The sequence below is a fragment of the Bufo gargarizans genome, chromosome 5 (genome assembly GCF_014858855.1).
Source record: "Bufo gargarizans isolate SCDJY-AF-19 chromosome 5, ASM1485885v1, whole genome shotgun sequence".
Classification (NCBI taxonomy): domain Eukaryota; kingdom Metazoa; phylum Chordata; class Amphibia; order Anura; family Bufonidae; genus Bufo; species Bufo gargarizans.
Window position 1 is genome coordinate 20,783,056 of NC_058084.1, and position 16,277 is coordinate 20,799,332.

Consider the following 16,277-nt stretch of genomic DNA (forward strand, 5'->3'; position numbering starts at 1 on the left):
TACCCGACTATACAGATTCAACTTACCAGCTTCATGGCAATAATGCAGTTTCCTCAAAGCTTGCATAGTAGACATCCTAGTGCTATGACGGCTAACCTCCGGCACTCCTGCTATGATAAAACTACAACTCCCAAGATGCTTGGCTGTTCTCAGAACTACATATAAATGAATGGAGCTTGCTGGGAGTCATAGTTTCACCACAGCTGGAGTGCTGGAGGTTAGTCATCGCTGTCCTCGTGTCTCTATGGAACCAGTTTGCATCTTCTGTACATATTTCTCAAACTCCCTCTCCTTCCTAAGATCCTCCAGAGGAGAAAGCCAAAGGGCATTCCATCAATACTAATTGCTTTAGAATGACTCTGCCGATTGTGGTGCTCCAACAGTATTCCACCCCTGGCTGATGTTCCCTGATGTGTTCCGCTCAGAGATTACCTTCTCTCTCATGGGCCAGTCATCCATCATCATTTAGAGTCAGTATGTTTCATGGTTGTTGAATTCTCAGTTGTAAAATTCCATGGTGTGCCTAACAGCAAGGGCGGGCTGGGAACTTAAAGTTGCCATGGAAAAAACCCTAAAGGTGGTACCATGTTGTAGGTGGGTCCAAATTGACAGAAGGCAGAGCAACACAAGTAGATGGGGTCAGCAATACCTCTTTATATTTACGTCCCTGATGTCTTCCTTTTACTCTTCTGATGTGTTGTTTTTTCTTATTTTTTTTTAAAAATCCCAGATGATGGCATCCAAGGCTACAGCCAACCAATGGATCAGATTGGCAATTGGTAAGTCGAACTGTACCAAGAGCAGGACATCTCTTTTTTGGATCACAGCTCATTCTACAAGGATGATAGGCGTTCCTTTGGGTATTTGCTCTTCAGATGTGCAATGTCACTAAATGGTCTTTGGTCCACATTTTCACCAAATTTTACAGGGTGATACCATCAACAACCAAGGAATCAAAAGTACTGCAGACAGCAGTCCTTTTAGGTGATCAGTTGGACTTATTTCTTTGTTTTCTGGGACTGCTTTTGGACAGTTCTGTGGCCCCAAAGGACGAGAGCGAGAAGATAATTTGTTTGTTACTATCTGGGAAAATCTTTTGCTGCGTTCATTGGGGGATGGAGTTTCCACCTAGGTCTAGTTTACCTGTATTTTTTCTAGGTTGCATAATTTGTTCTCTTCATGGGCTCCTCTAATCCTAGGTTCTCACGTGCCTTAAAGTGGCCATACACATTATTCTAAAGTTTATCACAAAGGAGGATTTCAAGCAAAATAAACGTTTATCGGGTAAAATTTAACAACAAATGATCATTTTAGCCAACAGATTGGTATCATCTGAAAAAAAGTTGTCCATGGTTAATATTTTTGGTCCAGTGGTAGCACCAAAGATTTTTCAATCAAGGAAAGATGGTTCATGGATAAAAGATCTTTCTTTTAAAGAACATTCCCAATTTGAACAACTGTAATGGTCAACAAAGACTAAAGCGTGCATGGCTGTGTCTAGGGGCTCATGCACACGACTGCGCCGTGTTTTGCAGTCCGCAAATTGTGGATACGCAAAACACGGATGCCGCCCGTATGTATTCCACAATTTGCAGAACGGCCGCCCATAATATAAATGCCTGTTCTTGTCGGCAAAACGGACAAGAATAGTACATGTTCTATTTTTTTTTGCGGGGCTACGGAACGGAGCAACACGGAGTGCTGTCCGCATCTTTTGCAGCCCAATTTACGTGAATTGGTCCACAAAAAATGTGGTTCGGATGCGGACCCAAACAACGGTTGTGTGCATGAGCCCTAAGAAACAAACCTTCATCAGATATTTGTTTGTTCAACTGCTGGTCAACCATCAACCTACTTCTCTCTAATGTTTACGGCCCGCTTTAGTTAATGTTGGCTTCTGCTTCTATACAAACTCATCAAAGGCGATGTATCTGGTAGGCGATGCTGTTTAGTGTCGCCTCCTACTGGCAGCAGCTATAACCACAGCTCTGTGTACTCCAATGAACTCAGCAAGAATGAGATTTTGCCGGTGGGTAGCACAAAAAATATAGTTTAATAAAATCTGTCAATGAAGAGAATTACTAGGTGCCTGGAGTCCAGGGGCAGAGAGGAATTTGTGCTGCTTTTGTGTTTATCTCACAGAGGAGAAGCTACACTGGTACATTGTAACAAGACTGTCAGCTGTGTGAGCAGGACTAGAGCCGCCCATTCACATAACTGTCAGATATGTACTCATTCCGCATACAGCCATTGCTCCCCATTTCCCATGTACATTTATTCCTGGCTTGCCCCAGCATGCATGTGTTGTGAATGGGAGAGAAGAGAAAGCTGCTGTCAGATACCTTTGTCGGGCGGCTTATCTCCCTAACAAAAGTACTGGGCATGTTAAAACCCAGCTTTCCTGACCCTACCTTCCCCTAACATCTGCCGTCAGGGGAGACTCAGGAGGCCCAGCCCCAAAACACATTAGACTGTTGATCAATCCAGACAAAATTGGTGGGTTTGGATGGCATGCATCCAATGTATATGGCCAGGTTAGAACAGGTTTTCAGAGAAGAACTAGGTCAAATTCTTGTAGTCAGATCTACAATATATATGTTTTGTGTAATGTGAAAGACGTACCTTTGGGATGGTATAATCCTTGATTTTAATCTCTTCAACATTGGTATGGAAAAGTGCAGTTGGTGCTACATCAAGAATTCTCTGGCATTCGTGAAGGACAGCATTTGTATATGGTAAGTGGGGTCTGTCCTCGATCTCCAACTGACGCGAGTTCTTGGCGTACTCGTCTACCTCCTGCTGAGCTTTAGCTGTGAGACAAAAATCATTTCAACTGAGTGAGTGGTAAGAACAGATTATAATACTGATGGTTTGGGTGTATTTCTGGGGCCAAGTTCCCATAAATTTATTGGACAAAGTGGTAGTGTCATGGTTTTTGCCGTGCTATGTGAAATGGTCCCTGAAGGCACAAATGCGTGTATGGGTCTTGTTACTGCAGAAGGACCTGCACAGATAAGGTCACATGTCCAAACGTTTGCAGGTCTTGTTACTGCTGAAGAACCTGCACAGATAAGGTCACATGTCCACATGTTTGCAGGCCTTGTTACTGCAGAAGGACCGACACAGATAAGGTCACATGTCCACACGTTTGTAGATCTTGTTACTGCAGAAGGACCTGCACAGGTAAGGTCACATGTCCACATGTTTGCAGGTCTTGTTACTGCAGAAGGAACGGCACAGAAAAGGGTCACATGTCCACACGTTTGCAGGTCTTATTACTGCAGATCTTGTAGTTGACAGAAATCGGCGCTGGAGCTACACAGCACCGTTGACATTGTAGCAGTAGTAGCTCTCTACTATAGCTCTGCTTCTATTAATTTCGATGTAAGCAGCGCTGAAGTAGCAAGCTCCCGCCGCAGCTCCAATGCTGACTTTCATTGACAGAGCTACACAGACCAGCTGATTGTACCCCCACTGATCAGCTAGTGAATGGCTATCCTGGGGATAGGCCATCACTTAAAAAACCCTGGACAACCCATTTCACAACATTGCAGTTAGTAAATTCGGGGCATGTAAGCCCTGCCCTAGGAATGCCACAAACCTTACTGAGACTGCCCACTTATTTGCCTGCACTGTCTGAATTTGCCTGGACTGTCTCATGAAAATAATCAACTGCAAATTCGGGCCTGTTGTCAGCTATACACTTGTTCTCAGCCTAGATGTCTTTCCAGTGAAAGTTCCTTTCTTCCATCCTTTGGAAATTATTTCTAAATTGACTAAATGTCCATTATTTTTGTATAAGTCAGCTGAATCCTTGCCTTGTGTTTCGAGCATGTATGCTGGTTTTGTTACTGGTTTGTAGCTCGAGATATTATCGTAAGGTGGGGATCAGGCAGGGGCGTGGCTATAGGGGTGCAGAGGTAGAAGTCGCTACCGGCCCAGGAGCCTGAGGGGCCCAAAGACCCTTGTGCCTCATAAGAAGACTCGGGTATTATAGAAAGTGCATGCTGGGAGGGCTCTTCAAGTTACACCTCTGGGATCATGTTTTGTTGGTCACCTTATTCTCTATTATTGATTATTGGGAGCCCCTTATTCTTCACTTCTGCTGCTGTTATCTTGCATTTATTCACTTAGTTCATACCCTAAGAAGTCCTACTACAGGGTCAATGATGTTCATACCTTGTATTTCTGGATAATTGGCCAATAACACCAGGGCGAATTTTAGGCTAGTAGATGTTGTCTCAGTTCCACCTGCTAAAAGTGCTACAGTCACCATGAGGAGACTGGTGTCACAGAAAGCTGTGTCCTTCTCATGTTCCACCTGAGGAAGCAAAGAACATCTGGTTAGATATGTGATTATTATATTGGACATGTCTTCATTATGGTATAAGTGATTAGATTCACTCTTCTTCAGGACTAGTGTTAGCACCAGGCAAACCTGAGCAGATACCAAGGTCTGCTGGGCTGATAGAACCCATGGTGATCTGGTAAACATTTCCATTTCTATGGTTGTCCAACAGAGAGTGAGGGGAGACAGTGGGCTTGTAGTTCATAATTATTCTTACCTAGTAAGGTTGTAAAATGACAAAGGTCCAACATGTAATTCTACCGTGTTGATCCAGAAGAAGTCGAGCCTCCCCCCATAAATCATATGTCTAATAGACATGATTTGTCTATGTGTGACTTCATGTCTGACTCCTGTATAGACAGAGCTCACACCAGCTCCTTCCCATCACTCCTAAATGCGAAGTTGCTGTGTAGAGACAATTCATTAGCTATTAATTGATTTAAGTTAATATCCCAGAGGTCTATAGCAGAGAAGGGGTTAATGTGTGGCACTGGTAATGATTGTATCTAAAGCAGAGAATGGGTTAAGACCCTTAGGGGTTTAGTGCAGAGAAGATTAATACCTTCTTGGCACAAAGGAACTAAGGAACCCAGGAACTGGGAGCAGGTAAATATTCTTCCCTCTACAGGTCCAGCCCTGAAGGGGAGTCTTCTTTAATTAAACAGTCTTTAGAGGTCTAGGACAGTGAATGGGTCAATGTCTGCATCTCTGATAGACTAGAGCAGGGAACTGGTTCAGGTCAGTATTCTTAGTTGTTTAAGACTTAGAAGGGGTTAATGCCACCTTGGTCGCCTAGGGCAGTGATGCAGTGGACAGGTTAGTGTCAGAATCCCTGTTACTGTGCTGCTGCAGCGCCAAACTGGATGTTGACAGCAGGGGACTGCAGCCTGGCGGTGGTGGTAGGGAAACTAAGAAGCCCAGTGGCTGGGAACAGGTAAGTATGCTTACCTCTGAAGGTAAAGCCTCAAAGGATAGCCCTCTAAATACAATCCTTAGAGGTCTAGGGCGGTGAAGGGGTCAATGTCTGCATCTCTGATAGGACAGAGCAGTGAACTGGTTCAGGCTAATATATTTGGTTGTCTAGGTCACAGAATGGGTTAATACCACCTTCGAGGCCTAGAGCAGTGAAAGTCTTAGTGTCAGAATCCCTGGTGGTCTAGGGGAGTGTGCTGCACAGTGGTATTTGGGTTCCCTGGGGCGGTATTTTGTGTTGTACTACAATATTGCTGGCCTTACCTACTTCTCTTGCCCCTACTTACTTGTGTTGGCCAGTCTACAGTCAATTTGGATCTCGTACAACATGGGGCCACTTCCCAGTCTTCCCATCTCTGAAGTATGATACAGGATGTAATTTTGAATTCCAGTGAAATGGATTAAGCAACAATTTGAGGTCATGTATGCTACTTCTCAGCAGACCCCCATCTGTTCCATTACCTCCTTAATCTTCACCATGAAATGGTCTATGAAATCCCGCGGTGGCACAGACATCGAGAAAGTCTCTATGTTAGGCTTTATACATTCTGCCACAAACTCCTGGACATATTGACTGTCTTTAATGACTTTATGCCTGATTTGAGGGATGTACAGAAGAGCTGGGACAAAATTGCAGAGCTGTAAATAGGAACCAAGAAGAAAAGATAAACATTAGGATTAAACATAAGAATAAGACTTCCAAGAACAATGATCCCTCTAAGTTTTTGTTGGTGGTGATCGGGGAAGTGAGGTCACCGGACACTTCCCTCTAAGTCTTTGTAGGTGGTGATCGGGGCAGTGAGGTCACCGGACACTGTTCCCTTAAGTCTTTATAGGTGGTGATCGGGGCTGTGAGGTTACTGGACACTGATCCCTTAAGTCTTTGTAGGTGGTGATTGGGGTAGTGAGGTCACTGGACACTATTCCCTTAATTCTTTGTAGGTAGTGATCGGGGCAGTGAGGTCACTGGACACTGTTCCCTCTAAGTCTTTGTAGGTGGTGATCGGGGCAGTGAGGTTACTGGACACTGTTCCCTCTAAGTCTTTGTAGGTGGTGATCGGGGCAGTGAGGTCACCAGACACTGTTCCCTCTAAGTCTATGTAGGTGGTGATCGGGGCAGTGAGGTCACTGGACACTGTTCCCTTAATTCTTTGTAGGTAGTGATCGGGGCAGTGAGGTCACTGGACACTGATCCCTTAAGTCTTTGTAGGTGGTGATCGGGGCAGTGAGGTCACTGGACACTGTTCAGTCTAAACCGGGCAACCCAAAACAGTGGCAACTATAAATTGTTGTGTAGTACCAAATAGTTAGCAATAATTAGCTAAGGTAGTTAATGGGTTTATGTTAATATCCCTGAAGTCTATGGAAGAGAAGTGGTTAATGTCCAGGGACTGTTAATGATTGTATCTAAAAAAGAGAATGGGTTAAACCCCTGAGTGTTTAGTGCAGAGAAGATTACCTTCACTGGTAGTCTAGGTCATAGAAGGGGTTATTATTTGCATCCCTTTTTTTAGGACTGTGATGTAGTTAAAGGGATTGTTCATCTAGTGGGGGTCTTTCAGCAGACCCTCCTATGGCCTAGACCTGCAGAGGGAAGTATGCTTTACTGCTGCCTACCGCTGGGTCCTGGATCCTTCTTGGCACAAAGGAACTAAGGAACCCAGGAACTGGGAGCAGGTAAATATGCTTCCCTCCTACAGGTCCAGCCCTGAAGGGGAGTCTTTAATTAAACAGTCCTTAGAGGTCTAGGACAGTGAATGGGTCAATGTCTGCATCTCTGATAGACTAGAGCAGGGAACTGGTTCAGGTCAGTATTCTTGGTTGTTTAAGACTTAGAAGGGGTTAATACCACCTTGGTTGTCTAGGGCAGTGAAGCAGTGGACAGGTTAGTGTCAGGAATCCCTGGTGGTCTAGGGCAGTGTAGAGGTTAATCTTTAATGCCTAGTGTCCAGTTCTCACTTGCCCCTTCAGGTTTCTGCTGTAACAGGAGGCTGAACACTGACCATTTGGTATCCTGTCCTGTCTACTCATCCTAGTGATGAGCGCAGGGAGGGGATAGAGAGGACCGTTGTGCTGCTCTCACTCTTCTGACATCCCTATTGTTACTTCTGCTTGGCTCTTCACTGGACGTTACATGATCAGGACATTAAGTTATCACTGGTGCCCTGCAGACATTAAGGATCACCCCCCATTTAGAATCCTCCGCTATAAGGTAGACCCATTATATACAGTGAGTAGTCAAAAATAGAAGAAACTAAAAACTCTATTTTCCCATTGATACATCTTTCCAGCTTATTCCTGATCCTTTTTCAAGATTGTGGTGGAGGGTTTGTTAATTCGGAGTGCTGCCGTCCTTCTGTTTGTGGTTACTGCTTGATTAAGGTAATGTGGGGCCGCAAAAGATGCGGACAGCACATATCCATAGTTCCATTCCGAGGCCCCGCAAAGAGATAGAACATATGCATTTCTATCATAGTGCCGGCCATGTGAGGTCCACAAAATGTGGAATGCACACGGCCGGTATCCGTGTTTGCAATTTGCGGACTGCAAAGCACTACGGCCGTCTGAATGAGCCCTTAGGCTAATTGACATGCAGCACAAGTGTAATAACATCTAACTATATGATGACATTATAAAAACGTGGAAAGCTACATGTCCCCCTTAACTATGGGGTATCCTAATGGAGAAAATGGCAACAAAAGTCCCATAATATAATAATAGACAACCGTGCTTAGCGGAGATGTAACCCCGTTGATATGTCTGGCCATAGTCACGATAAGTTCTGGAAGCCGCTCGTCCAAGTAATCAAAACGACTTCGAAACAGAATAGTAGCCATGATGTTTATCACATTACTGGCGAGGTACATTGATGCGTTGAAGGGTTTCCCTGCGGAGAGAGAATGAACATCATAAGGTGACCTCCAGTCAGGTCATCATCAGTCTGCTGCAGATCATACTGTATATACTCACATATTATTATAGGAGTGCTATATAGAGTGAAATACTATGTATATGTGGGGTGCACCCTGACTGCTGGAATCATGTTTAAGGGTAGACGTACCCTTGATCTTTTCACAGGTTCCTCTCCCACTCCATTAATGATTTGCGGTCCTCCTACACTAGATAGGGCTTTGTTTTGAAGGCTTGAAAATCTATGTGTATCTGGATCACCCCTGCCTTACCAGCATCGGACGTCCTCTTCTCTGGGTACCTCTGTGATGCTTCTCCTCTACATTCTTATTGATACCTAATGTTCTTTTCTTCTAATTGCAGTTCCATTTTTGATTTTGTTCTAAGATGTTAACCCCTTCCAACTAGTATTCTTTATTCATCCCCATAACCTTTTTCATTCTTCTGTCTACATAACTAGTAATTGGCTTTGTGGCGAATTACTTTGTCATGAAGTGCATTTCTTTGTAAGTAGTGGGTGCAATGGCAGGGAACGACGATGGCGCATGCAATGGATTCTCAGACATCGAGAAACAAGATTCTCTGGTCCGATGAAACCAACATGAGTGGAAAGTCCTGAAAATGACTATCCAGTGACAGCCTTCATCTAACCTAAAACAGCTTAAAAAGATCTGCAAAGAAGAACGGCAGAAAATTCCCAAATCCAGGTGTGCAAACATTGTAGCATCATTCCCAAGAAGATTGGAGGCTGTAATCGCTGTCAAAGGAGCTTCAAGTCCAGACTTAAGCGGCTGAAGACTTATGTCCCGAGTAAAGAGGCTGAAGACTTATTTCCCGAGTAAAGAGGCTGAAGACTTATTTCCCGAGTAAAGGGGCTGAAGACTTATTTTCCGAGTAAAGGGGCTAAAGACTTATTTTCCGAGTAAAGGGGCTGAAGACTTATTTCCAGAGTAAAGGGGCTGAAGACTTATTTCCAGAGTAAAGAGGCTGAAGACTTATTTCCAGAGTAAAGGGGCTGAAGACTTATTTCCAGAGTAAAGCGGCTGAAGACTTATTTCCCGAGTAAAGGGGGTGAAGACTTATTTCCAGAGTAAAGGGGCTGAAGACTTATTTCCAGAGTAAAGGGGCTGAAGACTTATTTCCAGAGTAAAGGGGCTGAAGACTTATTTCGAGAGTAAAGGGGCTGAAGACTTATTTCCCGAGTAAAGGGGCTGAAGAGTTATGTCAATGTGAGATTTTAGTTTTTTCTTTTAAATAAATTAGTAACTATTTCTAACCTTCTGTTCTCACTTTCCCATTGGGATTGAGGGCAGAATGATGGGGGAACTTATAGCACAAGGAGTAAGATAAGAAATGTGAAAAGAAGTGGAAGGGTCTACAGACTTTACCAATGCCTGTATATTATTTCATGATTATATTGTATGTGGATTTGCCAAAAATACTCTTTAAATAATTAAGCAAGTAAGACTGGTGTGGTTATTTGGTAGACCCTAGTGAGAGGGTTAGAATTATGAGGGGTGTTCAAAATTTTCTGAAAATTGAACTTACTTTGTACTTTTCAATGTACTTTAAAACACTTTTTACACTTAGCCTCCAGTAATCAGATGCCCTAAGAATAGAAGGAGATGTCTTGCTGCTGCATGAACCCTATTACCACCTCTTTTATCATCAATAAATTGTTGCCCACGCAGAAATTCCTTCAGGTTCCCAAGTAGAAAGTAATCACTGGGATCCAAGTCTGGACTGTAGGATGGATAGTTAGACTCCATGAAGCTGCATTCCCTGATAGCAGCTTGTGATTTGCAAGACTTGTGAGCTGGCGCATTGTCGTAAGCAGCAACAGACCTGCTGACAACTTTCAAAGGAGTTTCTCTTTGATTGCCTCACGTAATGCCTTCTTTGTTGAGGCAGAGGTGTCTCCAGTGATTGTTGTCTTGTGTGGCATGAATTCTAGTAATAAAACACCTTCTGTATCCCCAAAAAACTGTTGCCGTCATCTTTCCAGTGCTGAACACGAAATTTCTTCGGAGTTGGCAAACCTTTGTGCTTCTGTTGCATGGACTCTACAACGGAATCAACATTCATGCCACCCACCGAAAACTGTACCTTTGACATAATCAAGACATCATGAATGATACTGGAAACTGTGCCAACTGAAATGCCCAATTCATGAGCTATAACACTGACCTTGACCCTGACGATCTTCCAAAATCATGGCCTCCACCTTATGGCATATTTCTCTGAAGATACTTCAACAGGTTGAGAGGTTGAACAGGGATCATCCTCAATTGATTCCCTACCTCATTTAAACTCCTTGGCTCAAAACTTTACTTGGTAGTAGGAAGGTGCATCATCATTATATACAACAATCATCTGTCACCGCCGGCCCTGGGAGAGATCTTAGAAGTTCAGATAGACGGAAGACTCAGGAGTCTATCTGACAGATCTCTCTTGTTTTCTTTGTTGCTGAAAGGTTTCCACACCTTTGCAGATGCTGCTGATTATCAGTCAGGTGGCTTTTTATATGTTCCACCTCTCACTTGTTTCCCTGCGGCTGATAGCTCTTCTGAGGAGTGCTCTGCTTGTGTGGTGATTCTCCTGTTCCAGTTGCTTCTCTAGCTAAGTCATTTTCCATTTCTTTGTGTGTTTGTTCTGACTAGGCCTCAGGGAGACACTAGCTCCTTCAGTTTGGAAGGAGCCGGTTGCCTCTTTCCCTGTTCCCTAAGCTGAGGGTTTTGTGCAGTGTTTCGGCAGCCTCAGATTCCTGAGATTTGCACATGTTGTTAGCAGCTTAGGGAGAGAATCATGGATTGCTAGGAGGTAACCTCTTTGCTCCCCAGGTTTGGGGCCTAGTCTGTTGTTGTTTTGTTGTGGTCCCCTTTGGTTGTCTTTCCTTCCACGTACTACCTCTGACATCATCCTTTTATGGATTTCATTTGTTCATTCTTAAGGAATTTAATCACAGAACAAAGCTCCAAATGCCTCACTTTATTTGTAGACCTACACTTGCCATCGTGTCACTTTCATCAGACTAAACTGTTACTGTGTGGGAGGCATGTCCAGACATGTCTCAACCTGCACAGACAAGCTCAGCGCTCTAACACTAGACAGAACATGCTGGGGTAGATAACTTATTGAACACCCTTCATAATCTCTGTTCCTGCCCCTACAGAGCTCAAGGGTTAACCTTCAGGCGGTGCCATCATTGAGGATTCATAGAAATAATTAATTCATAGAAGATTAATTATTATCTTTGATCAATTTTTTTTTAGTACATACAATGTTTCCATAAGGTGATCAAAAACAGCAATTCTGGCATTGTGACTTTTCTATATTTTTTTTACAGCATTCACCATGTAGTGTAAAAGATGTGATATTGTAATATCTTTTTCAGATGCTACAATATCAATTATCTGAATTTCGTAATCATTCTTTTTTAGTATTTTATGTGCTGGATGGGAAAATGTGTTTTTTTAACAATATTTGTGACTTGTTTTATATTTTTAAAAATGTATCAAACAATTTTTCTTATTAAACCAAATTTTATTTTAAACCAGTAATCACTAGCATCATTTATATGAATCTGGACCATGGTTGCCTGCTGTCCAGACTTCTGCAGCTCCCACTCTCCTATATCTGTGTCCTCAGGATGAGGATGCAGTTGACTACAATGGTAAAGCAGGAAGCCATCAGAGCGATAGGTACTGTGACCTCACAGATCATCCTTGCTGTCAGGGAAGCCACTAAAGGGACATCATACTATCTGAGGGGCACTAAGGATGATCATTATTGTGAGGTGGCACTAAGGGGACATTCTTGTTGCATTGGGGCACTAAAGTGATTGGGTGGGAGAACCATAGCTTATCGTTACTTGTCGCAGAGCATTATGTGCCACTGGTGTTGTCCCTTCTTCCATTTCCATTGCTGCTTGGACTTTCACCCTATGGTAGACCCAGGCATGTTGACCTTTACAATAAGTACTTCAGTACCTCTGGTTTATGGAGTGCAATACTTCTGTGGTGCACTGTACTGAGCCAGTGACATTATACTATTGCACTTTGCCAGGTTTTTATGGGAATATTAACATTGCAGACCTGGGGGCTTTCACTAGCCCTCTGGCTGCCGTGATACCACCTTGGTCCCCTGAGATTATGGAACAGAGAGAGCCCCCTAGCCCTGTCAAACTGCTCAGATGCTTCATCATGATTGGCCATAATATTAGAAGAGTTAAACAGTTTCGATTGGCGTTACCGCAGATTCTAGCCATCGCTGGCGGATGTCAGCTAAATAACATAGTTGCCTCCTGACTAGTATGGAAAGCTCTCATCTTTGGAGGACACTCCATACACTTAAAGGAAATGTGTTATCAGAAAATGACCTATTGTTTAAGCCCTTCCCGACATCCTCCAGAGCAAGAGCCATAGCTAGCTGGTGCCTTCATGTTTCATACAGAAGACACCCGTGGCTATTGTCCACGTTGGGCAGTAATGCTGATCGTGGACATTTAACTCCTCAGATGCCATGGTCAAATGTGAGGCCGGAAATCCAGAAGTGTGCACTTCAAGGGCAGGAACTCTTTCCTCGGGCGGAGATCAGGGAAGGTGTTCTTGTAAATATTGAGCCTTAGCCTTCACTAGGCTTCCAGGCTCATTCTGTGTACTTTACAATTCAGGCCAGCAGGTGGCAGCACTGAGATGTAATATAGTGATCTATGTATAGGGTATATACAAATTGCAATCTGATGAAAGTAGGAAATAAAAAAAATATATATAAAAATATAAAAATTCAAACCCCTCTTCTCCAAAATCAAAATACTTATACAATAAAAAAAATCAACATCATGGGCATTGCCGCTAAAGATGAGCGAATCGACTTTTGTTTTTAAGGCGTTCACTATGCAGTAAAACTGACTTGTGCTCTTCATTCTCCAGATCAGTACAATTACGGCGATACCACATATGTATCGTTTTTCGTGCGTTAAATTTAAAAAAAAAAAAATTGCCATTTTCTAACCCCCATTTTATAGTTATGTCTACAATGCTGTGTTAAGGCTCATTGTTTGCAGGATGATCCCTGTAGTTTTAGTTAATATCTTAGGGTGTGTATGACTTTGATCACTTTTTATAAAAAAAAAATTAGGAGGTAAAGTGATGAAAAAACAGAATACATTTTTTAATACTTTGAAAGTACAGGCGTTTTTGCATGCGGCGATTAGGGATGAGCGAATCGACTTCGGATGAAACATCTGAAAGTCGATTCACATAAAGCTTCGTTCTAATACTGTACGGAGCAGGAGCAGGAGCTCCGTAGTTATTGCTTTGCGCAATAGCTTTATAAATTAATTTGTACTGTAAAAAAACATTTCCCGAACTCGGGTTCGGTTCCAAGCTACCTCTCGTGAGACTTATCAAAGCAATAACTTTGGCTCATCAGAGCCAATACATTCTAATACTGTACGGAGCTCCTGCTCCTGCTCCGTACAGTATTAGAACGAAGCTTTATGTGAATCGACTTTCAGATGTTTCATCCGAAGTCGATTCGCTCATCCCTAATCGCCGCATGCAGAAACGCCTGTACTTTTAAAGTATTAAAAAATGTATTCTGTTTTTCCATCACTTTACCTCCTAATTTTTTTTAATAAAAAGTGATCAAAGTCATACACACCCTAAGATATTAACTAAAACTACAGATCATCCTGCAAACAACGAGCCTTAACACAGCTCTGTAGACATAACTATAAAATGGGGGTTAGAAAATGGCAATGGAAATATTATTATTTTTTTTTTAAACACACGAAAAACTATACATATGTGGTATCGCCGTAATTGTACTGATCTGGAGAATAAAGAGCACAAGTCAGTTTTACTGCATCGTGAACGCCTTAAAAGCAAAACCCATTAAACTGTGGCAGAATTGCGTTTATTTCCCAATTCCACCCCATTTGGAATTTTTTCCCAGCTTCCCACTACATTCTATGCAATATTAAATGGTGCCATTAGAAAGTACAATTTGTTCTGCAAAAAACAAGCCCTCATATGGCTGTGTGAATGGAAAGGAATGGGGTTAAATCATGTTTTTATTTTTATTTTTTTTTAAAAAAATTGGTGATTATATTTTTAATTTTCCGTGTCAATATCTATATTTAAGCAACAGGTATAAAATCCTGCAGTTTTCACACTGGCCACTAATAATAATAATAATAATAATTGGCGCTACTTCTTGGTCTACACAGATCACTTTGCTGCAGTTACCTGCTTATCTGTTAATCTAATCCTGCCTGTAATGATATCACCTCTGTGTACAGATAAGACATGATCCTCCATTCACTACAGGTGATTGTCAGAGCTTATCTATTATTCCCTTGTAGAATGATCTCTGCACAGGTCACAGAGCCTAGAAGACTCTCCCATAGAAGTCACTGAGGTTCTGACCATTGTGTTGTCACGCTCGTGTGTGGGAGGAAAACCCCCACCGAGCATAGGAGGGAAAGGGGATACCAGAATAAGGCCTGGAAACTAGGGATGGAAAATGGACACCAGTATGAACAGGCCCCAAAGGTAGGCAAGTTCATACACTGGATACTTAGAATCCTATCTCACCCTATAGGACCCTGGAACTAACGTCAGGCCTGAATCTACCTGTTCCTCCAAAGGAAAGGACGAACAGGAGTCTCCCTCAGGCCTAATGACAAACAACAGGGAAAGGCAACACACACATATAGATAAACAAAAATACAAAAGGTAAAGGAAACAATTATCTTGAATGAAGCTTTGGTAGCACCAGGAACTTAGCCAAGAACCAAACACAAGCTAACCACAAGTCCAACAGAAGCTGTAAACCGCATAGCATAGTGGGAGAAACAACAATAGGACTGGAAAGCACCAGAAACAACACAGACATCATTTGATCCAAAAGGAAAACATGTCTCCGAGATCTCCTGCCACTTGTCGCGGGAACATCCGTATGTCTCGGTACGTCCGTGACATGTGTCTATGGACCATGGGGCTGCCGTAAAGCAATTTTCTCAAAGCATTGTTAATGCTGTTAAGAACAGATGGCCGCCCCATAATCATGTTCAGAAAATAGAATAAAAGAATCTGCAATCAGAAAAAAACTTTAAAAAAAGGATATGTTTTACTATCTGGTTTTAAGTGGCAGATAACATTTTTGGTAACACATTTCCTTTAAAGACTATGAATACCTTCAGAAAAAAAAAAAAATCTGATTATATTTTGGGCTAAAAATAATCTTTTCAATTGGTCCTTTTTTTTAAATGTTCAGCCATTTTTGAGATACCAAGGTTGAAAATCAGTATGTCTGCAAGCGGTCACACTGTTTTCTTTGAATCCTGTCAACTGAGGGCTCGTGTGTAGCTCTTATTTCTGATCTCCTGACCTCATTCCGACTTCTTCTGTACATGGACAGTAAATGTTGGGAAGGGTTTGTCTTGGCTCTGATAAGGTTTTGTTTCTGTAGTCTCTGTTCACGGGGACATGAACGGTAAGGGAAAGTACATGCTACAAATTATGGTTGACTTCTGCTCTGAGCAGCCATAGGAACAAGATATTCCCTTCCCATGTCATGGCGCATTCCTCACACTGAATGATGTCAGTTTAGATATTTATTTCGGGAGCACGTCTATCCAACACATAAAAAGGAACTGCGCCCTGCACTTAAAGGGGTATTCTGACAGTTGATATTGATGGGATCGTCTGTTAGGGTGGGTTCACACTAGCGTTAGGTATTCCGTTATGGCTTTCCATTATAACATGGTTATAACGGAAAATAACGGAATGCTCAGACAGAATGCATATCGGAAGCCTTTAAAAGGCATTCCGTTTGCTTTCCGTCCTAATAGAAGTCTATAGGAAAGCATAACAGATCCATCTGGGTCCCGTTATGCAAGATGGAAAACAAAGCCTGTCGACAGGACTTTTTTCCGTTCTGCATAACAGGAACCAGACGGATCCGTTATGATTCCCATAGACTTCTATTAGGACGGAAAGCCTTTTAAAGGCTTCCGTTTTGCATTCCGTCATAATACAAG

General features: G+C 42.6%; 1 protein-coding gene across 1 annotated transcript in view; it reads right to left on the reverse strand.

Moving 5' to 3' along the window:
* LOC122937801 (cytochrome P450 2C29-like) overlaps positions 1 to 16,277 on the reverse strand; it is a 35,006-nt gene that overhangs the window by 4,077 nt on the left and 14,652 nt on the right. Inside the window, exons 5-8 of the mRNA XM_044292851.1 lie at positions 8,047 to 8,207; positions 5,783 to 5,959; positions 4,180 to 4,321; positions 2,623 to 2,810 (exon numbers count right to left, since the gene is read on the reverse strand). Of these exons, the coding sequence (XP_044148786.1) occupies positions 2,623 to 2,810; positions 4,180 to 4,321; positions 5,783 to 5,959; positions 8,047 to 8,207 (668 nt within the window). The remainder of the gene's footprint in view (positions 1 to 2,622; positions 2,811 to 4,179; positions 4,322 to 5,782; positions 5,960 to 8,046; positions 8,208 to 16,277) is intronic.